Source organism: Durio zibethinus, chromosome 11, assembly GCF_047325235.1.
Source record: "Durio zibethinus cultivar Kanyao isolate XHJ-2024 chromosome 11, ASM4732523v1, whole genome shotgun sequence".
Lineage (NCBI taxonomy): Eukaryota > Viridiplantae > Streptophyta > Magnoliopsida > Malvales > Malvaceae > Durio > Durio zibethinus.
The window spans coordinates 25,026,538-25,053,034 of NC_143172.1; the positions used below are offsets into that span (position 1 = coordinate 25,026,538).

The 26,497-nt window shown below is 32.9% G+C and overlaps 4 protein-coding genes and 2 pseudogenes across 6 annotated transcripts; 2 read left to right on the top strand and 4 right to left on the bottom strand.

Moving 5' to 3' along the window:
• Positions 1-760: 760 nt before the first annotated feature.
• On the top strand, positions 761-4,508 carry LOC111290878 (replication protein A 70 kDa DNA-binding subunit B-like). The gene is made up of 12 exons (XM_022882379.2): positions 761-1,056; positions 1,410-1,556; positions 1,640-1,861; positions 1,984-2,161; positions 2,266-2,536; positions 2,651-2,753; positions 2,827-2,951; positions 3,047-3,125; positions 3,205-3,349; positions 3,663-3,823; positions 3,917-4,037; positions 4,135-4,508. The coding sequence occupies exons 1-12, from the start codon at positions 929-931 to the stop codon at positions 4,333-4,335; spliced, it is 1,881 nt and encodes a 626-aa protein (XP_022738114.2). The 5' UTR covers positions 761-928; the 3' UTR covers positions 4,336-4,508.
• Positions 4,509-4,511: 3 nt separating this feature from the next.
• LOC111290293 (glycerophosphodiester phosphodiesterase GDPD6-like) lies at positions 4,512-9,189 on the bottom strand (annotated as a pseudogene). Its single transcript, XR_016346660.1, has 10 exons — positions 9,136-9,189; positions 8,870-8,905; positions 8,171-8,243; positions 7,751-7,929; positions 6,984-7,167; positions 6,661-6,735; positions 6,238-6,347; positions 5,541-5,755; positions 4,927-5,082; positions 4,512-4,841 (listed from the first exon to the last, which is right to left on the bottom strand). The product of XR_016346660.1 is annotated as a glycerophosphodiester phosphodiesterase GDPD6-like (transcript).
• A 514-nt stretch (positions 9,190-9,703) lies between these two features.
• On the bottom strand, positions 9,704-12,512 carry LOC111290901 (ninja-family protein AFP3-like). The gene is made up of 3 exons (XM_022882415.2): positions 12,108-12,512; positions 11,204-11,797; positions 9,704-10,328 (listed from the first exon to the last, which is right to left on the bottom strand). Exons 2-3 carry the CDS (start codon positions 11,793-11,795, stop codon positions 9,904-9,906), a joined length of 1,017 nt encoding a protein of 338 aa, XP_022738150.2. The 5' UTR covers positions 11,796-11,797; positions 12,108-12,512; the 3' UTR covers positions 9,704-9,903.
• A 4,216-nt stretch (positions 12,513-16,728) lies between these two features.
• LOC111289444 (mitochondrial import receptor subunit TOM5 homolog) lies at positions 16,729-19,532 on the bottom strand. Of its 2 annotated transcripts, XR_016346558.1 has the most exons (3): positions 19,260-19,532; positions 17,908-18,426; positions 16,729-17,198 (listed from the first exon to the last, which is right to left on the bottom strand). XR_016346558.1 is itself a non-coding variant. In XM_022880491.2 (2 exons), exons 1-2 carry the CDS (start codon positions 19,344-19,346, stop codon positions 17,121-17,123), a joined length of 165 nt encoding a protein of 54 aa, XP_022736226.2. In that variant the 5' UTR covers positions 19,347-19,388; the 3' UTR covers positions 16,729-17,120. The 2 variants fall into 2 exon arrangements, 1 of the variants encoding a protein (XP_022736226.2); XM_022880491.2 differs by lacking the exon at positions 17,908-18,426 and having other exon boundaries at positions 19,260-19,388.
• A 9-nt stretch (positions 19,533-19,541) lies between these two features.
• On the top strand, positions 19,542-20,459 carry LOC111289443 (uncharacterized; annotated as a pseudogene).
• A 142-nt stretch (positions 20,460-20,601) lies between these two features.
• Positions 20,602-26,132, bottom strand: LOC111289442 (Nuclear transport factor 2 (NTF2) family protein with RNA binding (RRM-RBD-RNP motifs) domain-containing protein). The gene is made up of 9 exons (XM_022880489.2): positions 25,912-26,132; positions 24,999-25,184; positions 24,247-24,544; positions 23,933-24,159; positions 23,671-23,845; positions 23,299-23,420; positions 23,137-23,199; positions 21,755-21,818; positions 20,602-21,125 (listed from the first exon to the last, which is right to left on the bottom strand). Exons 2-9 carry the CDS (start codon positions 25,182-25,184, stop codon positions 20,893-20,895), a joined length of 1,368 nt encoding a protein of 455 aa, XP_022736224.2. The 5' UTR covers positions 25,912-26,132; the 3' UTR covers positions 20,602-20,892.
• Between the last annotated feature and the right edge of the window lie 365 nt (positions 26,133-26,497).

The following is a 26,497-nucleotide window of genomic DNA, read 5'->3' on the forward strand; positions in this document are numbered from 1 at the left end:
ATTTTAATATTTGAATATTTTATTAGATAATTTTATTTAATTTGTTTCAAATGTGAAAATTTAATAATTTAAAATATAATATAATTTAAATGTATCTATTTTTAAGTTAATAAAACATACTAATCAAATCAATCAATTTTAATTCAGTGGTTAATTTTTAAAATTAATATATTTAATTTGATTAACAAAAATAAAACAACATAATTTAATTAATTTAATTTTAAATAATTTAATTCCAAATTAATTGAATTGATAAAATCAATACCTCTCCATATGCTTTTCGTAAGACAGGAATCCTAGTTTAACGTAAACACAAAATTTGAACCTTTCAAGTAGTTTATGACTAATATAAATGAATAAAAATAAGCTTATTCAAGTAAAATGAGCGAGCAAAATAATATTTTTGATAAATATTATAATTTATATATTTATATATATTTATTTCATATTTAATATATATAATATAAAAAATATGTGTATATATCTCAAATATTAAACATAATTTTTTTATTTTTATTGAATTCATAAAAAAATTTTTATTAAAAATTTAAACTACGTCGGTTTTTTCATATTATGTACTGTGCAACACTTTATAAAAATTTAAACTACGTTTGTTTTAGTGTCAGCTGGATCTAACCTAGCCCGGCCCATTGACACTTGTAATTATGAGTAATAGTTTCTGCTTAGGGGGGTAAAAGAGTAATTAAGGAGATTTTTCCAGCGAGGCAAATAATACTTTTGGCGGCAGCCCACCGAGTTTCAAAAACAGAAGAAAGCCCCAAACGAGAAACACTAACTCCCGCTGAAACGGTGAAAATCCTAGCGGGAAACTTACTTCAAAATACACCAAAACTCCCTCCAAAACCTCCTTCTTAATTCAGCAGCGACATTTACCAGAGACCAAACACACTAAAAAAAAGTGGCAGAAATGGCGAAATCTGTGAGTGAAGATGCGATATCGATGATATTGACGAACCCATCTCCGGATTCTTCCTCAGATCTTCCTGAGATCATCGTCCAGGTCTTGGATCTCAAGCTCACCGGCAACCGTTACACGTATGCCTCTTTATATCCTTCAATCTATTCTTTTTTTCTTGTTACTTTTTTTTTTTTTTTAATTATTTTGCTCCATTAATAGCCAAACAAATTCTGGGTTTTGGGTCTCTGAGTTCAGCTTGCTAATGGCTACCTTGACTTTTATTGCTTTCTTTCTTTCTTCTTTCCCTCCCTGACACGCTGTCACTAACTTACCTCGTGAGTTTATGTTTTTCTTTTTCCGTTGTTATCCTTGGGTTTGTTCGGCAACAAACAGAATACCAATGTCAGATTTTTGTTTGAAGAAATAATTGTAGATGTTTCTTTTGAAAACGTAATGACTGACTATTGCTTTGGTTAATCTGGGATTGAAGGTTTAATGCAAGCGATGGGAAGATGAAAGTGAGAGCGATCTTTCCATCAAACATGTCGCCTGAGATCATGTCAGGCAGTATCCAGAACAAGGGTCTTGTCAGAATTCTCGATTATACCCTCAATGACATCCCCAACAAATCAGAAAAGTAACTACTAATTACCCCTTACCGTTTTTTTTTTTTTTTTTGGTTTCTTAAACTTGATGTTCTAATTTGGCAATGGGTTTCAGGTATTTAATTGTAACAAAATGTGAGGCAGTATCCTCTGCACTTGAGACAGAAATTAAAGCTGAAGTCAAAACCGAGGAATCTGACATTGTATTAAAGAAACCAAAGCTCGAAAATGAGATAAAGAATGAAGCTAAAACAGAAGGGGCTGGTGTTATTTTGAAGCCAAAGCAAGAAATGGTTTCCAAATCTGCTGCTCAAATAGTACATGAACAGCGAGAAAAGTAAGTTTCCTTTTCTTTTCTTTTTTTTTTTGTACCTTTTAAAGTTCAATATACATTGTTACAGCATTCAAGAGTTGGTTGTTTTCTTTCTTAATGTTTTTGCATTATTCTCAAATTTTCAGTATGGCTCCATTGGCACGGATGGCAATGACTAGAAGAGTGCATCCCCTTGTTTCATTGAATCCTTACCAAGGGAATTGGACAATTAAAGTTCGTCTCACAAGCAAGGGAAACATGCGTACCTATAAGAATGCTAGAGGAGAAGGTTGTGTTTTCAATGTGGAGTTAACAGATGAAGCTGTAAGCTACTATAGTCTGTGTTTTTCTTATTCTTGCGTGTGAAGAAACCCTTTTCACTTGTACAAAAATGGGTTTTAGTTGATTGAATGATTGACATTTTGTAGGGTACACAAATACAAGCCACAATGTTTAATGAAGCTGCCAAGAAGTTCTATGAAAAGTTTCAACTGGGGAAGGTCTATTACATATCAAAAGGGACACTCAGAGTTGCAAACAAGCACTTTAAGACTGTGCAAAATGATTATGAAATGACATTGAATGAGAATTCTGTGGTGGAAGAGGCTGCTAATGAAGAAACATTCATTCCAGAAACAAAATTCAACTTTGTTCCCATTGATCAGTTAGGTCATTACGTTAATGGACGGGAACTTGTTGGTAAGAACTCTTTCATAGGAATTTACAAACACGTGTATTTTAGTTTTTTTTTTTTTTTTTTTTTGGGTGCTTTACATGCTTACTTGGTGTTGCTTTTATTGCATTGAATTCCAGATATTATTGGAATTGTTCAAAGTGTTACTTCTGTATCAAATATTAAAAGGAAGATTGACAATGAGAATATCCCAAAGCGGGATATGACTGTTGCAGATGAAACGTGAGTGTCTACTTGTTCACTGTAATATTTTTATAATTATGATTTATTGAAGCCATGCGTTTGTGGATGCCAGGAAGAAGACAGTGGTGGTTTCTTTGTGGAATGATCTTGCAAATAATGTAGGCCAGGAATTGTTTGATATTGCTGATAAATCCCCTATAGTTGCAATTAAATCACTCAAAGTTAATGATTTTCAAGGTACTCTAAAGTTGGAGCATGTGTTTTGACAGAGAATAAACTATAAATCTTACAATAAAAATAGTTATCCTGAAATATTGGCGTTGATATTTCAGGTGTATCTTTGTCAACATTGGGCAAAAGCACAGTGCTGATTAATCCGGATATGCCAGAAGCAAAGAAGTTGAGATCTTGGTGAGCTATTGTTGCTGAGAAACTAATGGTTTATTCCCTTTCAAGTAGCATTTTCAGATGCAAGTGCATTTCCATGCAGGTATGATTCTGAAGGGAAAGGGGGTTCCATGGCCTCTATTGGCTTGGGTTTGAGTCCCTCATCCAAGACTGGAGCAAGATCTATGTATACTGATAGGGTTTCTCTTTCTCATATTACTGGCAACCCATCTTTGGGAGGCGACAAGGTATTGCTTTTAGTTTTATTTAATGCAAAAGAAGCATCTTTGAATTAAGTTGCTTGAATAACTACAAAGATTTTTTTATTTCTCCTTGGACTTGGCTGTGTGGATTGTAGTATTCTATTGTTTACTTTAAAACTATTTGAGAAAAGCAATATAAATGATTGGTGTGTTATAATCTGTAAAAGATGCAAGGCGGTTGGACATGCCATTGCTGTTGTGTTTTGATAATAATAGTATCATGTTTCATGGATGACTGCCAGTTCCTTCAAATTGAAAATAACTTCAGTCGTGATAATTAAATGTCTTCCTTGCGCAGCCTGCATTTTTCAGCACTAAAGCATTTGTCAGCTTGATCAGGCCTGAGCAGGCAATGTGGTACCGTGCTTGCAAAACTTGCAACAAAAAAGTAACTGAAGCTGTTGGATCTGGCTACTGGTGCGAAGGATGCCAGAAAAACGATGAAGAGTGTAGTTTAAGGTGAGAGATGTTGGAAATTATAAATTAAATGTTCTATACATTTCACAACTTAGTTAGCTGGCATATTTCTAATGTATTTTGGGCATTTATTAGATATATAATGGTGTCAAAGATCTCTGATGCAAGTGGTGAAGCCTGGGTTTCAGCCTTCAATGAAGAAGCAGAGAAAATTGTTGGATGCTCTGCTGATGAACTTGATAAGCTAAAGTCAGAGGTAAAGTATTGCTCTGCTGATAAGTTTGATGTACATGTACATGTATATAAGATGTAGAATATTTTCTCACCGCCACACATAATATTGCCATTTTCAGGCAGGAGAAATTAACGCATACCAACAAAAGTTGCAGGAAGCTACTTGGGTTCCTCATCTTTTCCGAGTCAGTGTTACTCAGAATGAGTATAACAATGAGAAGCGGCAAAGGATAACTGTCAGGGCTGTTGCTCCAATTGACTTTGCTGAGGAATCCAGATTTTTACTTGAAGAGATCAAGAAAATGAGAAATTCTCAGTAGTTTATTCTGTTCTTGGATTAGGATTTCAGTTTTTGTTTGTAAATAACGGATTGAAGGGTTATAATATAACCTGTTTAGATTGTGACTTCATTCTGACATATGTAATATGCTTTAATTATGCATAATCAGGACAACTTGAGTGAAAGATTTACCCAACAAACACATGCAAAAGCACATTTGAGAGGTGGAATCTGGCTATATTTCAATATATTTCCCATATAAGTTCTTAGGATGACACATGATACAATCTATTGTATCATCCATTTTTATACGAAGAGATAAAAAAGGCAATTTTATCCTATAATTGATGCACTACCCTTATCACTGCTATCATTCCGAGAGAGAGGAGAGGTCCATTCCTGAAAATTGTGGAGGCTCCCCGTGAAGTCTGTAAAAAGACCGTCAACTCCGATCTTGTTTAACCAATAATCGTATTCCTGGCATGGGTCTTGATGGAAGTTGAAGAGTAAGAACATGTTTTCATCACGATATGTGTATGGATGCACCTGTATCAAAACCAACATTGAACATCACTGCCATGTTTACACTTACCACCAGTGACATCAATCAAAAGCTTTAGATAGGGAGTACCTGTAGATCACGGGCATGTGCTCTGGCAACAAGATCTGTCGGTGTTTGCAAGTAATTGTCTTTTACAGGAACCACTGTATCTTTCCAAGGTCCAATGCCAACCACATATTCCTTAATGAAGTCAAGATAATCATTTGATGTAATTTCCCAATATGACTGCAATGTCAATTGCATTTTCTTCCATTAGAAATAAAAAATTCAAAGGAGTTTAAACTGAGAGAGAAAGGAATGAGGCAGCACTGCATTTAGTTTATGTTTTAATCTACAAGGCCTTAGTTCATGTCTTCATGATGATACATATAATTCACCAAAATCTGTTATATTTTCATTGTGAAAAGTTGACTTATCAGGTTGGAAATTTCTTCCAATTGACAACATGCTCATGAAGAAATTGACGATATATCATGGAGACAATCAGATCCAGAAAATAGAATGCTGGAAGACATCTTTTGATCCACCAACCAGCTTTATCACAATTTAAACTTCTTTTTGTCTCTTTTTTGGTAGTAAAATTGGAACCATTATATAATTCATGAACTCTATTTTAGAGGACTGTCCTTTGAGCATTCTACAAAGAGTAAGAGGGACAGATAGAGGGTGCATTTTGCACAAACCTGATTAGTGTCCTGAGTCGAAATCATAACATCATCAATCAAGATCTTTGGGGAGTCTGTCAGATTTGATATGTACACAAGAGAAGTTGGGGCAAAGGACTGTATAAATAAAAGTTGTTTCAGCCAATCTTGACATGTATGAACCTCTAATATCCATACTTCTTAAGTGTCTCCACAAACTTGTCCTCAAATCTCTTTCCATCAGGCCAATTTACCTGTTAAATTCATTGCTTCAAAATCATGGGATTCAAAGTTTATAGGAAATATCATTCAATTGACACAGCTCACTGGATTGTAAACAGACACCCTATTGATCTAAAATTTTTCTTTTCACAGATCTGCATGGTAGTTTCACATGAGATAATACAGAAGAACAAATATAACAGCAGGCGTTTTAATGTAAATTTCTTTTTTCCAACGGTTCAAACTATATCACCAGTCACTGCCCTCCCAAATTAGAATTAGCATTATAATCAGAAAGGAGAAGTTCTTTAGTTTTTTTCACTGACTTTGTTAATGCCACAGCCCAAGGGATGTCAGAGGTATTATAGGAATCCTCTGAAGTGGTTTCTGAAACATATACTTCAAAGATAAAAAAAAAAAAAAGAAGCATCCACTCTGTTTGAACTCAATAAATTAAGGGGCAATCATATTCTTCTGTGGATGGGAAATTACGGGGCACTTATGCAATACATACATGTTGGTTGATAAACACTGGATTTTTAATCTCAGGATAGATTCCAACAACTCTTGGTGCATACAGTGCAATTGAAATGAACTCTTCAAAAGTAATAATGGGAAACTTTCCTGAGGAATACACAAAAGTCAAATCAGTCCTCAAAATTAAAAGCTCTTTTATAATTATAAAATTCAAGGGCCATAAAGTTGGTAACGGGCAAGGTAGATCAATGAAATCAACAAAATACATAACAACATAACTTGATGATATGAAGTTGTGGAGATTCAACCTAGTGTAAATTATGAAACCATGCAACGACGGTCAGCTAGCAAATTGTTAGCTAGCTCCATATTGCATTATCAAATGGTTCCTTGACTTTTTATTTATATTAGAGCATGGAATTGAATAAATCCAAACAAATAGAGATCAAATTGAAATAACCATCAGACTGTTGATCCCGAAAAATGTACCTCTGCTTCACCCGTAACTTCTTTAATTCTTCTAGGGTGAAATCAACTGCTTATAAGAAGAATAACTTGCTATTTTCAGCTAGATGCCTGATGTAGAAACATACTAGTTGGAAGTTCCAAGGAGGCATGTAAGATTACTAGGGTACAGAATACATAAACATAAAAGAGTACAAATCCCAAATTCCAGAGCACTTATGGTGCAAGATGAATCACCATGTCCATCTACTGGATTTTATCTTCTTTATAGCACCATTGTAAGAGGAGAAAGGGACTGAAAGTTTTATGCTTCCATACCAGTAAAAAAGCCTGTGGTGTTGACCCCTTGTACCTCGTAGGTCCTTTTACGATTTGCAAACTCTTTGTGCTTTGTGACATCAGTTGTCTCATCAAGGGTGACATCATGAAAGCATATAAGGACACCATCTTTGGATGATAGGATATCTGTTTCTATGAAGTCTGCACCCTCTTCGATAGCCCTCTGCAAGAAGCAGTATATGGTCAATGTCCATATAACCTCAATGATTTTAGATTTTTTCATGATGGAAGAAGAAAAATATTTCATGTTTGAAGGGGTAAAAGACAAAAATAAAAAAGCTAGCACGAGGGTCAAACTATAGAAATTTCAAATTCAAACCTCACTTCAGAATGCAGATAAATTAAGGAAAACCCTACTTTTCTTCTACAATTTTACAATTTCCCTTATGCTCCAAGAAATTTTGCTTGGGCAACTAGTATAACTTATTGAACTGAGTAATCTAAGCAAAATCATATCAAATAATCCGTTCTATTGCTCTATGTTGATAGTTTACATGTCAAATGTGAAAACAGAAAGGGGAAAGCACATGGGCGGAGCCAAATGGTGCGGTGGGGTGTCAGTGGACACCTCCAAAAATTGGAAAAGAAAAAGGAAAATCTAAAGGAAAACAGAAAGTGGAAAGCACAGGGGCGGATCCAAATGGTCTGGCAGTGTTTATATATTATAAGTGGACACCCCCAAAAAAATCCTGGATCCGCCACTGGGAAAGCATACGGATTAGCAGAATAAGCCTACTCAAACATACCACGTATGCTGCAGCAGTTTCTTCAGGGATCTCTCCGTTTGAGCCTCAATGTGCAATATTATATGGACGTGACGTTTGGATAGGCTGTCTATTTTCATTGGATGTTTTACTAGGAAGTGGATAGACAGGCCTTGCAGCACACCCAGCAATGAGTGACAGAAACAAAAAAGGGATAAAGCCTGCAGTGTGTCATAATATCAAATGATTCTTTCATATTATTTTCTTAAGAATGAAATATCATTAAAAATAATAGCCATATAATTGTGCACATATGAAAGAAATCTATGCAGCAAATAAGAATTGTAAGAGTCAAATAAGATTAAATAATGATAGAATTAAAAAAACGTAATCATAAGAGATTCAAATAAAACTAAACAAAACATTCATTGAGCAAGGCCCTTGCGGTAGCCAAGATTTTACATGAGCAATTCGCTGATAATTCATTAGATTCGGGAGAAGGAGTGCCATAATCTAAAGAAGTAAAATCTGCTAGCTAGTTTTGGATATAGCATACAACAGTAATTCTGGATGATTATTATCCTTAGCTGATGGCTACATTTCTGTTCTGTTAATCAGTTCTCCATCTGGATTTGGGGCAGTAGATTGCTATATCAAATGGCATTATAAAAGACCACATCATAAAACTGGTAGAAGATTAAGAGACCACACAAGCCAGCATCAATGCAATATGCATATTAACCGCCTTCTCAATCTTAAGGCTTTCAGCAATAAAATTGAATTCTACCTCTAAATTATGTTTTAAGTTTTCTCAACATTTATGCATTTCAATAGGTAACGGTAACACAACATCAAATGCTATAATCTCATGCAGTAGGCCTTGTGCTCATATCTTCTATGAAACAAAAGGTGGAGAAATCAGTTTCCACTTATGAGATAGGAAGAAGAGGAAGAATGAAAAAAAAAAAAAAAGTTTACTGGATCAAGATTACGTCCCAAAAACCAGCAACAGCCAACAGTATATTAATGGAAAAAATACAACAGAAAACTTGAAAACAAGAAAAAAAAATTCTTGCATATTAACTAAAAAACCCAGAAAAGAAAAAAAAAAAACTGCATTATACAAAGGCTGAAAATAAACAATCTTAGCTGCACAAAAACCTCAAAAAAACAAAACCCAGAAACAATACAATCAAACTAATGAACAGGAAAACTCAAAAACAACATTGACCCAGAAAAGTTAAGACAAGCAAATCCAACATGATTAAAAATGAAAAGCTCAAAGCTTACATGTTAAGTTATTGCTTTCGACCTAAAACAAATCCTCCTGTCTATGGAATGATCCTTTGTTTCTATTTCTTAAACTATATAGTAGTTTGTTTTGTCCCGAAGTGACGATGTGTCCTCAGTTGAAGTGTTCCACGAACATGAGAGATGTGAAGGCGAGGTGTTTCTGGGTTTATTATATGATGTAGTCTCATACATCAGATGCCGTGGATCTGCGTGTACGTCGGAGGATATTCCTTCTAAAGTACGTGTTTTTTTTTTCTTAAGAATACCATTGTCAAAGGGAGTTCGGTATCTGATTATGGCAATCCAATGGTGATTGAGATTGTTTAATTTTAATGGGTTTTTTTTTTTTTTTTTTTTTTTTTTTTTTTTTTTTTTTTAAATTTGGATAAACTTGGTTGGCAGGCATCAGCAGGTTGACTGCTGAATTGGTGGAAAATTGGAAAAATCTTGGGAGAAATAAACTTGGGTGTGTTGAATAGTAAACAATTTAAATATAAGTGTAGACTTTCAAACATTTTCATTCAAAGGTTTTAGAAGATATTTTTTCATATTTTAATTAACGATATTTAAAATAAAATGAAATCAAAATTAAAAAATTTTTTATCTTAAAAATTAAACTAGAACATAATTTATGGATCAGAGGGATTATCTTTCAAGTCTATGTATCGGCCCAAAGCTATGCTACTTATTGCCAAGCCAATATGAATAAAGCTGCCTACACTTCCATACCAAGAAACTTATTACTCGAGTCCTTAAACAAGGAGAAGAAAAGTAAAGCTTATTTTCCTTTTCTTCAAACCAAAGACTGGCAAGAACAAGAAGAAAAACAAAGGGCTAGCTTCTCAAAAAGTTTTGGTTCCTATCTCAAGGAGGGTGGTGAAAAAAAGCCACCACCAATAATCTCAGTAGGAAAAAGAGGTTGAGCAAACGTTGATATGCTTCATGGGGTTTGTAACATCCTTGCCGCCGGCATGCTTCACAAATTCTTCCGGGGAAAGAAAGTTGCCATGGCAAACACAAACTATACTCACCTGTCCTTTCATGTATTTGTATAGAAAGCCTTCTATTTTCCTCCCATTGGGACCATCTCCAGTGGTAGTTACACTAGGCATTTTTTTCATCACATCCATCCCATCATCTTGAATGTAATAACCATTTGAAAGTTTAGCCTTCTTGGTTGGATTCTCAGACTTAGTTTCATCAGGCTTGAGCTTGACAGATTTTCCACTAGATGTTCTATCAGAAAAGATCACCGGTTCTGCCTTTACTGGCTTGAAGGATTGTTTGGAGTCGCTTGGACCCTTATGAGTACCGTTGTCTTCTAGTCCTACATTGAATTTATGCAATCTAATTTCAGTATCGTTCAGGCAAAAATATCTAGAGATCGAGAAAAAGAAAGTGATACGAGGCAAGAAAATAAAAAAAAAAGTGTTAGTGCTTCAAAAGCAAGAACTTCACTTCCAAAGCCATATCAGAAAGCTATTTTCCACTGCAAAATTCTCATTTTCCACAGGCCATAAAGATGTAACTTGAACAACATTTTACAGATGGTGATCAGACTAAAAAAGACAAGGGCAACATATATCTGAAGGGACAAAAAGTAATGCATAACCACACCTAACCGTTCTTAAAGCTCTACAAACTTTTCTGGTATGTCAAATTGATCGAACTGATCAAAGAATTGGGGTTCAAATATGTAGGAAAGTTAACACAGAAGACCTGCAGATGATTCATGAGAGTAGTATATGCAAAATTCTTCAATCTTTTCAGCTTTGAGAATTTCAAGTACAATCACTTCTGAATCAATCAATATGTTCCAAGAAAATCATCATAAATGATCCATAATTTTAATGCATACATACTCGTCTGAAACAAAGAAGTTGTCCAATTCAGAGTGTTATAAAACTTAAAATTCTATTTGAGATTCTTATGACCCTGCAATTGTAGAAAACTTTGACCCCCTATCTCTGTTACTCTGAAGTGAGTGTCAAATATGGGTAACATGACTATGTTCAATTTTTTCCTAAGAAACTAGATCTTTAACAGATTTAAATGCATCTAGAATCCTACTGTAATCCAACATTACGATATTCCAAGCCTACTGAATGCCAAAATTAGAGCATATAAAATAAAAATCATCATCAGAATTAATTTCTATCAAAAGATGAAAAATAAACAAACACTAATAAAATATCATAGTACCTTCCAAATTTCTGAAACCTTCCTTTATCTTATCAATGGCCCTGTTTAGTGCAGGACTTTTAGCTGCAGAAGCTGCAGCCCAAGCAGGAATTTTAGTAGGTGAAGATGGCGGTCCCTCCATTATCAACTTCTCTTTGTCGCTAGCTTTGTTGGCATTCCTCTGCCTCACCACAACCCTTTTCTTGGCCTCAACTCTCCTCATTATCCTTAGCTTCTTCACATTCACCAGCTTCCTACTCCTTTCCACTTCTGCAGGCAATGAACAAGACCTTGCCAATGAAAGAAAACCTTTTGGAAACGACTTTTCCAACTCACTGGAATTGATCTTCTTAAGGGTCACCACTCCTGGTATGGAAGAGGATCTAGTTAAAGGCTTTTCTTTGTTGTTTCCACTGTAAATTCCACCAAGTGAGAGCCTGAGATTGAGGTCTAGTTCTGGGTGTAGGGGTCTCTTGGAATTGTCGACTTGGGTTTGTTTCTTAGAAAGTTTGTCTGTTGAAAAAATTTGAACAAGGTTTGTAGGTTGTTGATTGTTTTGTAATGAAAAGTTGGGTTGATAAACCATCTCCTGGATTAATTTTGCTTCTCCCATTGCTGTCGAAGAAAAAGCCAAAGTATCAGTGAAAAGATAGATTCACAAAATTCAATAGAAAGACCAAAATCAAGAGTGAAAGATTGATAATTTGAGAGGAACCAACTAAAAGCTAACAAAACAGCCAACATGTAGTCCAAAATCAACAGTAAAAGAAAAAAGCTTTGCATTAAAGTAAAAAAATTTGACAAAGAAAAGCAGGCTGAAATAAGGTGCACCCTGAAATATCAGTAAAAAAGAGCATACAAAGAAGAGAATGAGAAAGCGACAGTGAAAAAGGTGGCAAACCCAGATATAAGATAAAGCTTTTACATGGGAATGTAGCAGCAACTGAGACTGTGGAAGAGTTGATTTGAGATTGAGATTGAGAAAGAGAGAGAAGAGCGTTTCTTTTTCTTCTGCAAATTTTTCATACAAAACCAAGTGGGGAACACATTTGTTGTGATTATATAGATGACAGCACAGCTCAGAAAGACCACACGTGGTTATCCGTGGAGAGAGAGCGAGAGAGAGAAAGGATGGAAGATGTCATGTACGGTTACTCTTCTCTTCTCTTCTTCCTTCTTCTTCTCTCTCTGCTTGCAGCAGAATCAACTCTCACTCGGAAGACAAGAGTACTTTACTACTTTTACAAAAAAAAAAAAATCCTGTTTCACTCTCTGTTTCTCTGAACTTCATTGTCTGGTTCTGGAACTTGTTTGTAATTTCATATGTCTACAAATTGTAGGATTAGCAACTCAAAACTACCCTCACAAAACCACTATTTCGATGTACTTACTCCTTCATAAGTATACTAGAATTTTTCACTTTCTTTTTTCACGGCAATTATTAATACTAATAGGATTTTTTTTTTTTTTTTTGGTTATGGATTTGTTTTAATATGATCAATTGTTTTCGGTGGAAATGGGTTTTTAGATTTCATCAATATTTTTTCACATTCATTTATATAGATTTATTTATGCAAAATTTTAAGAATTCATGAAAAATTACATTTTTTTTTTTTTAATGTTTCAGTTAATCGAACTCAAACAAAATAAAAATATTTTTTTTACTACTTAAGTTTACATCCGTTACAAATTAATTTATTAAAATTAAATATATGAATGATAAAATTAAATAATGATTACTTTTAAATAAATATGATAAATAAAAAAAATTATATATAATAATTACTTCACGTTAATAAATATTTTTTATTTAAATTATATTGTATAATTTTATTATTAAAAAATTAATTTTTTATTATATATCACAGTAATAATTAAGTAATAAATATTTATTTTAATATATTCAATATGATATATTAAATAATTAAAATTTTTTATTAATATAATTTAATAAAAATATATTAACATAAAATAATTTTTTTATATATATATTTTTTATTTCAAAAGAAGTAAAATCTTTCAACAAAGGGAGAAAAAAGAAGGTTGAAGTTCAACTTTATATTTTTTTTAAGATTTATTTGATCACTAAATAAAAAATTAAAGACATTTTAGATAATCTTTTCTCTGCATACAAAGATGAGAGCATGATTGCGGTGAGCTGATTGGGGAAGCAGCGTGGAGGAAAGCTGGCGTTTGCTAAAATTGGAGGGAGAAATATGCGTTTTTCTTGTTTTTTGTGATGCAGTTTCGAACACGTGTCAACAGCGTGACGCACCTTGTGTTGCGGAAAAATCCTCTTAGGTTGGGTTGGCTGCTTCTCTGCTTCGCTACCGTAACTGGATATATTGAGCCATGGAAAAAAAAATTGGTATTAGGAGGTTTGCGATTTGATAAGAAATTTTTTTTGAAATTGAAATTGGTTTGATAGAGTGATTTTTTTTTAATTAAAATTCAATCAGTTTAAAATGTTTTATTTTCATTCATTTTAGAATGTTTATAAAAATGTATAAAAAAATAAAATATATTAACACTCCAAATTTTTAATTATACAAATAAAATTAAAATTATAACAAATATTTTTAATATATTTAAAAAATATGTATTATCATTTTAATTTTATTTGTGTGTATCAAATAATTTTTTAAAATATATTTATTTTTATTTATTATACTAATAAATTTGTTATTTAATATTTTAATTTAATATATTAATTTAAGATATAAATTATGTTTGCAACATATGTATAAATGTTTCATGTATAATCGAGGTTTATGAGAAGTTTAATCAAGTGAGAGCACCCATATTTGCCATGGGGCGAACCACACCAGAAAGAAACCAATAAAATTAGGTGCCGTTAAGGTCGAGGCTTACGGCGAGGAATTGGGTGGGAAAAGGATAAACAGCCGTGCCTGTGTCGGGGCCCGCGCAAGTTGTGGGGAGAGTCTACTAATATAGAAGTACGGACGTAAGGAAAATCGCCACGTGGAATGAAAGTACATGTGACGAAAAGACATTAGAGCTCATAATTTTAAAATGATAAAATACAAAAATACAAAAATATATATTATTTAAAATTGTAATAAAATTAAAATATATATGATATTTGAGATATCAATCTTATTTTTAGAATGAAAAAATTATTTCATGCATCATCGTGATGAGGTTTAAAAATTTTCATCAACATAAATATTAAAGAGTTGCCATATAATTTATTAAAATAATATTTAAAATAATTAATAAATAATAAATATATGATAACATTTTAATTTCACTTATACAATACAAAAGCTTAATAAAATAATAATATTTTTTAATATTTTATTTTGAAGTTGGCTTTTAAATTTATTTTATATTTAAAAAAAAATTATGTAAGTATTCATTTCATATTTCAACTCATTAACTCAAATTTAAAGGCTCGAGTTAAGAAAAGCTAAAGTATTTGAATTACTATGTCTAATGTGCAAGAATTAAATTCTTTTGTTTAAAATTATAAGAAAAGGTAGAATATTAAAGATGATAGTAATGAATAATGAATATGGTTAAGTATAGGTTATTTTAAATTTTTTATTTAATATCATTAAAAATTTAAATTTAAATTATTAAAATTAAAAATTTAACATTTTACTAATAAATTATACGATTATTAGTTATTTTCAATTTCATGTTTTTTAAGTTTTAAACACAATGCGAATTTGATATTATTTAAACATTTTGTTACAAAATAGTTTAGGTTAAAGTAAGTTATTTCATTTGATAATAAAAAAAATATCATAAATTTTAATAAATATTTTACATTAAATTTATAAATAATTCGAGATTGTTATTAATAAGAGTTGAATATAAACTTTACGAATGAATTATTCAATCATTGTTAATTCAATCAATGGACCAAATTTGATAAGGTTGATTTCGTATACGATTCTTTTTCTTGGCAAAACCAAACTATTATTGTTCATTCAAAATAATAAAAATGATTTAGGGTTGCATAAGTAGAGTTAGGTACCTGTGATGTTAATTGGGTCTCAAATGCTCATTTAATTTCGGTTCAACTTGATAATTAATTGTGTTAATTGTTAATTAATGTTCGTTAAATTGTATTAACATTACTATTTTTGGATTTTTAGTGGAGACGACGTAAAAGAGTCGTATTAATCTTTAATTACTTTTTTTAAATGATATGTACACTCATTTTTATATATATATATATTATCTCATCATGATGCTTTACTTATTGTTTAATGAAAGTTTATTTGTAAATGCATTTGCCTTTTTGCTTTTCGTTTGAAAAATAAATTTCACGAGTTTATTTATATGATAGATATTTAAAAAAGATATTATTATTTATTAATAAAAAAGTACTTTATATTAACCAAGAATATTGCATGATATGTCTAACTTACTAATAAAAAATTATTTTTAAAAAATTTTAATTTAAAAAAATATTAAAATAATAATATTAAAAAAAATCATATTTTATTATATTGACTAATCTACATGTTCTAACAATTTCGAAATGGTCGAGTTGAACTTTGGACAAAGCTTTAAAAGCCTAATTCAATATGATATAATTCACGAATATCTCTATCAATTTGTATTGTTTATACGTATGTCTTTTTCTGGCGCGGTGAAACAAGAAAAAATTATATGAAACAATTACGTCATGTTAACATATATTATTAAAAAAATATCATTTATTATATATTATTTGTGAGAATTAAATTATAAATATTTATTAATTATTTTATAATAAATAATTAATTTTTTTAATAATGTAAATGACATGAATAATTTAAATATAAACATGATACATTTATTATACATATTATATATGATATATCACAATTAATATATTTTAAATTAAATTATACTCAATTAACAAAATATGATATGATACAATACGATTAATATTATTATATACAAATAACAATATTACATAAATTAATTACTTAAATAATGCGACATAATATGATATGATTAATTTATTTATTTAAACAAAAAATATAATTTAAATTAATATTTAAACAAAGAATTATTAAAAAGTTAATTATTTATAATTTATATAATTATTAATTTATATTTTAAATAAATTAAATTAATTTAAAATCTTTTATGTTATAAATAATATTATATTTTAAACGAATCATTATTTTTTAAAATGAATATAACATAAATAATATTATATTTTAATCATATTTATACGATTAAAATATAAATATAATTACACTAAATTTATATTCAGTTTTTTTTTGTCTCGTGTCATTGTAGGTCTATCTGAAAAGATGGTCCTGGCTTAAAATTAGATATTTTAGATGTGTAAAGCATGCATTCGAGTGGAACCGGTGCGGCAAAGTTGAAATCTCATGTAGTCTGCGCAAAATTTGTCGGCTGTGATTATGTCACAGTCACTTCAAATGTTTCAGGCCAAGTGGGGAATGGTTGGATGCAAGATTCCGCCTGCCAGAAAAAGCAGAACATATGGAAGAAATTGGGTTCATAAGCATTAGTTGCCTCACATTTATTCTCTATAAAGAACCAAAAAAAAAAAAAAAGAAATAATTGATGCTGCTTCATTCAATAACATTGTTGGATTAAGAATAGAAAACAAGAACTGACACCTTTTGGAAGCGATACATGCATCAGAGCTCTAAAACAAGTCATCCAAAACAATTTCAGCAATGATTTGAAAGGGGGGAATTTCATTCAACTCCAGAACAAATGAAGCATATATCAGCATGCTACATAAAAGTTAGTAACACTGTTTGAAATCAGCTTTAATTGAGTATATCAGAGAGGGGTTGTCAAGTAGGTTCCTGAATTTCATGCACATAAGTAACAAATGCATGCATTTCCAAACTGCTATGGCAGAGAAAACTACAGCATGCCATCAGAGTAACAGAATATGAGATTACTTAGAAGCTCTCAACCCATCATTAATTCCTTATATAGCCATAAGATCGCCATAATTGCGCATTAGAAGAATTGATCCTGCAAATAACCCAGCAGCTCGCAGCAGTTTCTGCAAAAGAGGGTGAAGAACATACATCATTTTTCAGGATGCAGATGGAATTTGTTAATTATTACATAACTGAATCATCAGAAGAGAAGCATGATTGTACTGTGAAGAGAACTTCCATTTCGAGTATGAAGCAACTAATAAGATGGGTTAGTAATAGAATAATAAACTTATAAAAGCATGTTAAAATTCCATTACTGCTCGAAGAGCACTGTTTTCGTGAACAGAGGGCAAGAGTGTAAGAACATTACAAGAGGCTATATAGATTAAAATGCACATTTCAGATGTATAGGGATCTATTTTCATTGATGTTGTTCATAAATACCTAAATAATCGAACTCTTGTTTTGAGAACCTAAAAGTGATTGGGTTATTAAAAAATTGAATAACCAAGTCTATACAAAATTCTAAACACTTTAAAGCAATTTATGCAAGATTTCTTTCTGCAGATAAAGTGTACCACAAACAGTAATAGCCATCATAAATGAGAAGTCATTTAAGTGTGATCATGGTGGTCTATGAGCTTATAACACTGCCCATAAGCTTGCCACAGATATTTGATCACCCCCATTCCAAGTCAATAGAAAGCCAAAATTCTGGAGGAAGGATGCCATGAAATTGACCATTGGAACAGGAAGGGCTACATACACTTCTACCTTAACAGGTGTAGTGAGCAAAATCATACGAAAAGAAAAGGGGGGATATGAAATAACCATAGTGGATGCATCGGATGGACGTCAAGTGGTTGATATTCTCCCGGAAGGACCAGAACTTCTTGTTTCAGAAGGGGAATCTATCAAACTTGATCACCTCCTCTTCGTCGGTTTGCCCGAGAAGAGAGTTCTAGTGATGCGCCGTCTACTCGTTCTTACTTCAACGATTGGGAGGATTTTCTTCAACACGGGCGGATCGTAGTTCCATCGAACATGTCTCGCCAGAAGGCATCTATGTTGAAAGGACTCCAGCAGCTGTTATTTTCTTCTTTTCCGGAAGGACTTCAGAGAAATTGAAGGAATTAGCCGGGGATACAGTCGATCAAAGTTTGGGGAGGTGACGCTCACTGTTTGTCTTTCCTTGGTGGGAAATTTTTTGAAAAAAGCCATGAAGTTGATTGTTCTCCTGCTTAATTCTACTCTTTAAACCTTGTAGCATATTTCCCAAAAGATCATGCAAATTGACCTACCATTCTGCACCGCTACATTCTTTCAATGTCTGAAATATATTCTTCAAACCTGTCATAGGAATGTTCTCCTACTTAATTCTATTATTTAAACCTTGTAGCATATTTCAGAGAAGATGAAAAAAATAAATGACATTCAATTTTCCTTAAGTAAATATTGTCAGAATGTTTGTAATCAATTTGGGAAAACCTTTTTAAGTTTATTATCTTCCAAAAACTTTCAGCTCCAATGTTTATAGGTCATATTCTTTTGACCACTTTCCAGGAAAGTTTCCACCAAAATCAATGTAGCCTGAGATAACCAACTAATATATAATCCACAAAAACCATTACTTGTCCCAAGAATGGAAAACAGAGTGAATTATGTAACAACAAATCCAATTAATGGAGGCATTAGTTATCCTCCACAAAATCTCTTTTCATGTTGGTCATACCCAAAGACTTATATTCTACAAAGCTCTCTTAGTCTCTACTGTTGTTGTGTTATATCCTCCCCACAATCTGCACCCTTGGGGAACTCTCTTCACCGAATCCACAACTTCAGAACTAAGGTACAATAATAACAGATAGATTCATATAATCAACTAATCACAATTGGATTAAGTCATATCAATTCATTCAGATGGAGATCATGCGTTATATTTTCCAAGGCACCAAACAAGAAGAAATTCCAGATTTTCAATAACTTTCTATTGACTTGTTCCAACTACAAATAACTTCTGGCTTTGTGATAAAAATCTATTTTCTAAATAAATTCCTAAAATAAACCAATATCAGTAAAACAAAATTACAATCAAAATCACATTAAAAGGAACTGAAGCACACGAAAGACAAAAAAAAAGTTGAAAACTATGCAGAGAAATTAATAAAAGATAAATAAAATACCATGTTGTGAGCCCGGGTTTGTTCATGGTGGACTTGAGAATGCCTGAAGGCTTTGAGCCTATCGAGAGAAATCAAGTTGTCCGCCATTGCTGCTCTGAAGAAGAAGAGATTTTTTAGACTAGAAGGGGGATTGGGGTTTAGGGTTTTATTGTTGAAAGCAAGGCGGATCCTTTTTCAACTGTAATTAACACGTGGAAAGAATCATTAGGGTGAAACACATTTATTATACCATTTTCCTTTTTATTTTCAAAGGGGAAATAAATAAAAACCATTGAAAACCAATCCATGATCCTCTCTGTCCTTTCTTTTCAGCACTTTCAAGAATCAAGGCCTCTTTTTCGAGCAAAAGCTGAAAGTTTGAACCCTCAAAACAGAAGACTTCGAAAAGAAAAGAAGAACATGGAAGCCGCAGCCGTTTGTAGCAGTAAAGGAAGTCCATTTCTCTGTTCCTCTAGGATTACAACAAAGCCCAAAACACAAATTTCTGCTACTTTCTCACCTTTTCTCATTCAATCCATGGCAACAGAGAAACCATTGCCTTCGGTTGCCAAAACTGTTGGCTCTAGAAATGTCAGTCCATTTTCAATTCAACCCCATATGGATTTTTGGTATTACTGTTCAGTGGCTTTTCTCTTGATGTTTCAATGTCTTAATTTGAGTTTCAAAAAGTGATTGTTTTGCTCACTTTGTTCAGTAATGCCTCAACAAGTTATGACTATGGTCAAATATCAATAACAGAGCTTCTAACTTGATATGCCATCGTAAGAATACAGAGCTCGAACACAACTGTTTTCCCGCTTGGCCAACAAACCAAGGAATAACACTGTGGTCATATAACCAGTGAAGCTACTGACAAATGTGGAGAAACTGAAACTGCTAACCAAAGCTGAGAAAGCTGGCCTACTATAAGCGGCCGAGAAGTTTGGGCTATCTCTGTCGTCAATAGAGAAAGTAGGTCTCCTCTCTAAGGCGTTAGAGTTTGGAGTCCTGTCCGCTGCAACAGACCCCGGGACTGCGGAGGCACTCTTGACCTTGAGCTTGGGTTTACTTCTTTTGGGTCCTTCATGTGTTTACCTTGTGCATGAGTATAACCTCTGGGAAGTGATGTTGCAGGTTGCGGTGGCTCCAGTCTGTATAGCTGGTGGATCAGCAGCTTTTGCTTCATCAAATCTTGTATCTAACTTGCAGAAATCAAACTAAATTTGGTACCCAACTTGCAGACATCACCTAAATGGTTGTGACTTCCGTTTCATGGACCAATAATGATGATGGTCAATTCACTGAAGCTATCATTTGAATGTAAATGTGCGTAAAAAGGAAAGATTTTAGGCGAAGGAGAAAATCATGATAATACCAAAAATTTGATCAGAGAATCCAGAATACATTACTTCAATAAACCACCTTTTTCCTATGTCAAATGAGCTTTATGAGATGCCTCAAGTGGAGGGCCAAAAAAAAAAAAAAAAGGCAGGAAAAAGAGTTAAAATGGAAAGAAGAAAAGCCCAATAGTCTTCTCATAAAACAGTTGCACTTAAGAAAACAACTTGAATTCTAGTCCCTTCATTCCCTTCGTTTATACTGTCAAAAAAATCATCTGGTCACTTTCTCAGCTAATGTTAAAGAAGAAATAGAATCATGCTTTCGCCCCACCCTGACGGCCACCTCTTCCATTCTGATTAATCCGCTGATAATTATCTCCATTCCGTCCACCTGAACCCTTAGGTCGTCCTGAAAACTCACCCTGGTTTCTGAATTCATTCCTGCCATAGCCTCCCCGACCACTGCCAAAGTTCCCTCGAGCCCTGAAACTGTCACTCCGAAAGCCACCTTTACCTGAAGTGTACCTTGCTTTCCCACTGCTACCAACTGCAAAAAGAAGCAGCTTTTCAAGTTACACTGCCAACCTTCAAGTACTTTCAACTAGAAAGAAATAACAATAACAAATTATTGGAGGAAATGCATTTAAAAAAGATCAAAGTTCCACAAAAAGGTTTTTGTTTATGCCAGCCAGATATTTTTCGGACGGCATTACTTTCAAGTTTCAAGCTTCCATTCAAATTAGCTAAAACTATTAGATGTAAATCCCTGATTATATTAAGTTTAGCAAGAAAATTTGATATGAATAAGGTGAGGAAGAACACCCACCCCAGCCGAACAAATATGACAAAGGGTTGAACTACAGCAAACTAAGCCTCTTCCGAGCTATATGGGTCATATTGCACCACAGTAACCTATTTGAGACCATATCTCCCTTAAGCTCAGTAACTATGACAAAGGGTTGAACTTAAGCAAACTAAGCCTCTTGTCACTATGTATGGGCGGCTATATGGGTCATATTGCACCATAGTGACCTATTTGAGACCATATCTTTCCTAAGCTCAGTACCATCTGTGGATGAACTAAAAGTTCAATTCATGCAAAACAATATCATTAGGAAAAAAAGAATAAAATTTCAGCACCTAAAATGCATATTTCCCATATAAATTTTGAATTACCTCGAGTATTTGTCCTCTTTTCTTCCACAGCTGCTCGACGATCCCCAATTGTGATTGGTGAAGCCTGAAATGCATTCAGCATATAAACAAAAATATACTTACAGAAACACCGAGGGGAGGCAGAATGAGATTAACAAGCCACTCTACAAATCCTTCTTAGCCTATTTTATAGCCAAGAAGAATATTTTAAAACCATCATACAATTGGTGACAAAGAAATATGGTTGTGCCTTTACCAAGATAATTTGAGGTTGAACTATGCAAAAAGCTGTTAATAAACAATTACATCATGTTTTGGATGTTAAAAAAAAAAAGAATTAATGCAATGATATTCAACTAAAATACCTATAATCTGTTTAAACAAAAAAGCCCTAGAAGAAATTGTTTTTTTTTTTTTTTTTAAATTTTCAGTACAACACCCACCTTCCCCCAAAGAAAAAGGAAAAAAGAAACCTTAAGTAGTGAATCTGATGCCTACTGAAATGTGATATGTGGATTAATTACAAAGTTCATTTAGGAAGTATCACCTGAATTTCAATTACATCTCCAAAATTTCAATGTAAAATTGAGGTCTCTGATTAGCATCATATTAACTTTGCAATCAGATGCAGTTGAGAAAAGAGGCAAAAATTGGAGAAAACATTGTAATTAAACCTTTGATTTAGGACCTTAGAGTAGACTGGGAAAACTCATTTATGTGAATTTTTTATGGCATCCATAAAACATTAGTTAACATTTAATCAGTTTAAGCTTTCAACTTTCCAACTTAATTCAACAAGGCTGCAAATTGGTTAAAAACAGAAAAATGACCTAATATAAGGTTAAGGAGATTATCTAAATGTACAAGTACAAGGTCCCTCTTTCATGTCTATATACTGTCCAAAAGTAACAGACGAAGAGAAGGAGACACCAGACCAAGGTGGATTTATTATTTTAGACCAGCTGATTCAACAAACTACATAAAAGGTAGAGTTTTCTTGAAGAAAGTTCTAGATAAAGTCATCTAATAAGATACTTTTTGAGTGACCCATAAAATCATACCGCAACTTAGAAGACATTGATCTAGTTTTGGGTTTTATTTCTAGTTTCTTATTTTTGTATTTTAGTACAAGCTAGGGGATTGGGGAGGTTTGACATAATTGTAAACTTGAAGAGATCCTAAACCCCATTAATGAGTACATTGCTGTTTCAGTTCACTGTTAGAGTAACAATAATTTTTAGAGGAATAACTTAGCAAAACTTGCCTAACATATGGCATGTGTTTGATAGACTATAATTATGAAATGTCATGTAAGTAATTGAATGGAAGGGCGACTTATGAGTTATGACAGTGATCATACAGCACCAGATTTATAACATGAATGATAAAAGATATGACCATACCTCAAGTGCAGTCTGCACTGAACTTGCGGTCTCAAATTCAACAAAACCAAAAGTGAATCCCTGCTGCAGGAGGCAAGAAATCACAAAACAGTAAGAACTAAGAGCTTGAACTAGAAATGTCAACTAGGAAGGAGAACTCCAAGTTGGTATCTGAGTTACAACCATATTACTTCTAACTTGGATACCATCGCGCTTAATGGGCCCAAATTTTTTGAATGCCTCCTCAAGTTGTGCAGGTGTTGCATTGTAAGGCAAATTCCGTACATATATGGAGTATCCTTCAGCTTTGGGAAGACCAAAACAAATGAGATTTATATTTTAAAACAAGAAAGAATATCCATGAAGACATATCAAAGGGAAAAATACATAAGACATAAACATTAACCATGCCAAATCAACTACGCCTTCTTTACACCCTTAATCGATATCTTTATTAATTAAAATAGAAAAGTTATGGATCTAACTTCATTGATAAAGATAACAACTGTGATTCTATTATCATGCAAGTATGCAGTAAACGAAGTTAGCAACTACCTTCCTCATTGTCATTGCTACTTTCAGGTGCATTGTCACTGTTAGGTATTGCTGCCTCTGGTGCTGGAGCAGGTTTTGTGGATACAATTGACTGTTGGTCTGCAGGTGCTGCCCTCACATTATTGGTAGGAACATAGACTGGAGTAGATGCTGTATTACTTTTCATTACTTTGACCTAATATAATTCAATAAGCTCAATCAAACATCAAAAGAACCACCAAAACATTAATAGAAAAAGGAAAAACCATTAATGTTAACTCACAATTGAAGCATATGATTTCTTTGGAGTATCCTCTGGAGCCACAACAGCTGAATCAAAGGCCGCTACACTCTCATTCTGATCTGCAATGTTTTGGGGTTCAACAACCTCTTCTTCAATTACTGACCCTTCCTCCTTATCTGAGGGGTCACAAACTTCAGCATCATTATCAATATCTTCCTCTTCTGGATAAGTTAATGGGTTCTCCACAAGATGGTCATGAGTCGGCTCTGCCAGCAAACATTAATGCAATTCTAGGATTTAAGTGTAAAGCAAATTCAACCATAATGCATAAAAAGAAAAGAATCAGGCCACACCTGGTGCTGGTGTCAAGGCAGATGTTGAAGCCTGTTCACTGACGCCATTAACTGGAACAGAGTTTTGCAACTCTTTCTCTTCAACATATCTGAAAACATCATTTAAGACAAAGTAGCCTTTGTCTTGTGGAGCTAGAAAGAAAGTTTGTGAGAATTTCTTTCTCAAATTGTCCTTCCCAGTTAAGCATCCAGTTACCAGTACAATGACCCCCTTCTCATAAGATTCCTGAGCATCTGCGGTTTTTATCTCTGCTGTATAGTCCTCATATTTCAGCGATAGTACCTTCTCATTAATTGCCTGCTCCAAAGCAAATATCAGTGCACTCTAACTCAAAGCCATGTTCAAGCTAAGTTACAGTTAAAAGAAAATGTCTATTCAAGTTTATCAAATATAATAATTATTATATAAGACATAAGAGTCTGCAGAAACAAGCACTTGAAAATATATCCATTACTAAAGTTAAACATCTGTAACTAATAGACAAACAAAGTGTGACCCAAGGTTTCAATTGCTTCAGATAACTGTGAAAAGTGAACTTCTCAATAAAAAAATTACAAATATTCTTTGCAATTATTCTCAATAACTTGTTATCAACTTAGTCTAACTGCTTCATCTCCTGCACGAAGCAGGATTCAAGCAGACGAGAATAACCTAGGTAGAAAATGAAAGAGGCCATATACTTTGAATTCTTCAAAATAATATAATCATGCCCGTTCATATTGGAAGCTATCTTAACTCCTAACAGACTTACTTGCATGGTTGTTACTGTTGTCATGTTGCCATACATATCTGGCCGACTTAAACGGCTAGAATCTTGATAAAATCTATGCACCAGATTTGGTGATTGGTGAAGAATATGGTAATACTGCTTTACAAAAGCATTTCCAACAACTTGAGCACTGGGAGTATGGGCAGGACTTCCTTCCTGCATGGCCATCTGCACATAGGTTCAAGGAATCTATAAATAACGCTTCAAAGAAAGACAATCAACTGCACAATTACAATGAACAAAAAGGATCGCTGCTCCATCTTTCATGAGAATAAAAAGAAAACACAAAAGAAAAGCACTTTATTTACTCAATATTTAGAATATTTAGAAACAACCCTAAACATTAAGAGAAACTATCAAAAAAATGTTTGCATAAAAAATTAGTCAAAAGCCCAAGAAACAAAATACGAGATATTCAACAGCATAGACAACTTTGACCAACATAAAGCAGAACATTAAGACTTAGAGATGTAAGACCCTTTTCCCCATAAATCTAGTTTATGTCAAAGAATAGAAATTAATTAGTTCTCTATATAAGCGCTCCACCATTAAATGCTACACTAACAATTCTCAAGCAATTCCAAAACCACAAAGCTAAAACAAGTCAGAAAACAAACCCATCACTGAAAATAAAGGCATAGTCATAGTTCTTTATATCTAAAACAATTAAGACAGTGATTCAAAAGAAAAACAAAATAAACCCTTTAATCAAAAAACAAGGAAATCCTCAAAACCCTTCATAGAAAAGAATAGTGTGAAGCAGATTTAACAACCAAAATCAACTTAAAAGCACGATCTTGCAGGTGATTATCAGATCAATCAAACATCGTGACTACAACGATCAAACACAGATCAATTGGAATGAAAGATATGGGGAAAGTAAGGTCAGATGTACCTGATTCGTGGGTGATTTGAGATTAAGAGAGAGATCTGTGAGCTTTGAAATAAAGCAGAGAGAGAAGCCCAAAGCGTATGACAATATGCGTAGTAAGTAGGAAATGTGAAGAATAATAGCACGGCCAAAGAAAGATGCTTAAATTAAAATATGAAAATTGGTTTTTTTTTTTCCTTTCTTTTTTACTTTTTTTGGGTCCATTTTCTATTGTCCATTATTCCCTTTCTTCGAAGTTGGTCTCTCAATTAAAATATTATTTAATTTTTTAAATTTAATGTATTATTATATTTTTGTTATAAATGCAAATGATTCATATTATTTTTTTATTAATTTAATAAAAATAATATATTAATATAAAAATTATTTAAAATAATAATTAAATAATTTTTATTTATTAGTTTGTAGACATCCGGGTTTAAATAAAATTATGTTTAATATATGATTAATGGATTAAATCTTTATTTTCCCATACAAATCATTAAAAAATGTTGATCCATTTTTCCTTTGGTGATAATGATTGGGTTGTTAACAGGACTCAATAATTTTTGTTGCGTTGAATTTTGTATATTTAACTTGTATGACTCTT

Excerpts from the sequence above, each read along its gene's own strand:
- LOC111290901 (XM_022882415.2), bottom strand. The coding sequence starts at position 11,795 with ATGGGAGAAGCAAAATTAATCCAGGAGATGGTTTATCAACCCAACTTT. Across the intron at positions 10,329-11,203 it reads AGGTTTCAGAAATTTGGAAG|GACTAGAAGACAACGGTACT; the intron begins GTACTATGATAT and ends AATTCAATGTAG.
- LOC111289442 (XM_022880489.2), bottom strand. The coding sequence starts at position 25,184 with ATGGCCATGCAGGAAGGAAGTCCTGCCCATACTCCCAGTGCTCAAGTT. Across the intron at positions 23,421-23,670 it reads TAGCAATGACAATGAGGAAG|CTGAAGGATACTCCATATAT; the intron begins GTAGTTGCTAAC and ends GTCTTCCCAAAG. Across the intron at positions 23,200-23,298 it reads TCCAAGTTAGAAGTAATATG|CAGGGATTCACTTTTGGTTT; the intron begins GTTGTAACTCAG and ends TGCCTCCTGCAG.
- LOC111289444 (XM_022880491.2), bottom strand. The coding sequence starts at position 19,346 with ATGGCGGACAACTTGATTTCTCTCGATAGGCTCAAAGCCTTCAGGCAT. Across the intron at positions 17,199-19,259 it reads AAACCCGGGCTCACAACATG|AAACTGCTGCGAGCTGCTGG; the intron begins GTATTTTATTTA and ends CCTCTTTTGCAG.
- LOC111290878 (XM_022882379.2), top strand. The coding sequence starts at position 929 with ATGGCGAAATCTGTGAGTGAAGATGCGATATCGATGATATTGACGAAC. Across the intron at positions 2,754-2,826 it reads ATGACTGTTGCAGATGAAAC|GAAGAAGACAGTGGTGGTTT; the intron begins GTGAGTGTCTAC and ends TGTGGATGCCAG. Across the intron at positions 3,824-3,916 it reads GATGAAGAGTGTAGTTTAAG|ATATATAATGGTGTCAAAGA; the intron begins GTGAGAGATGTT and ends GGCATTTATTAG.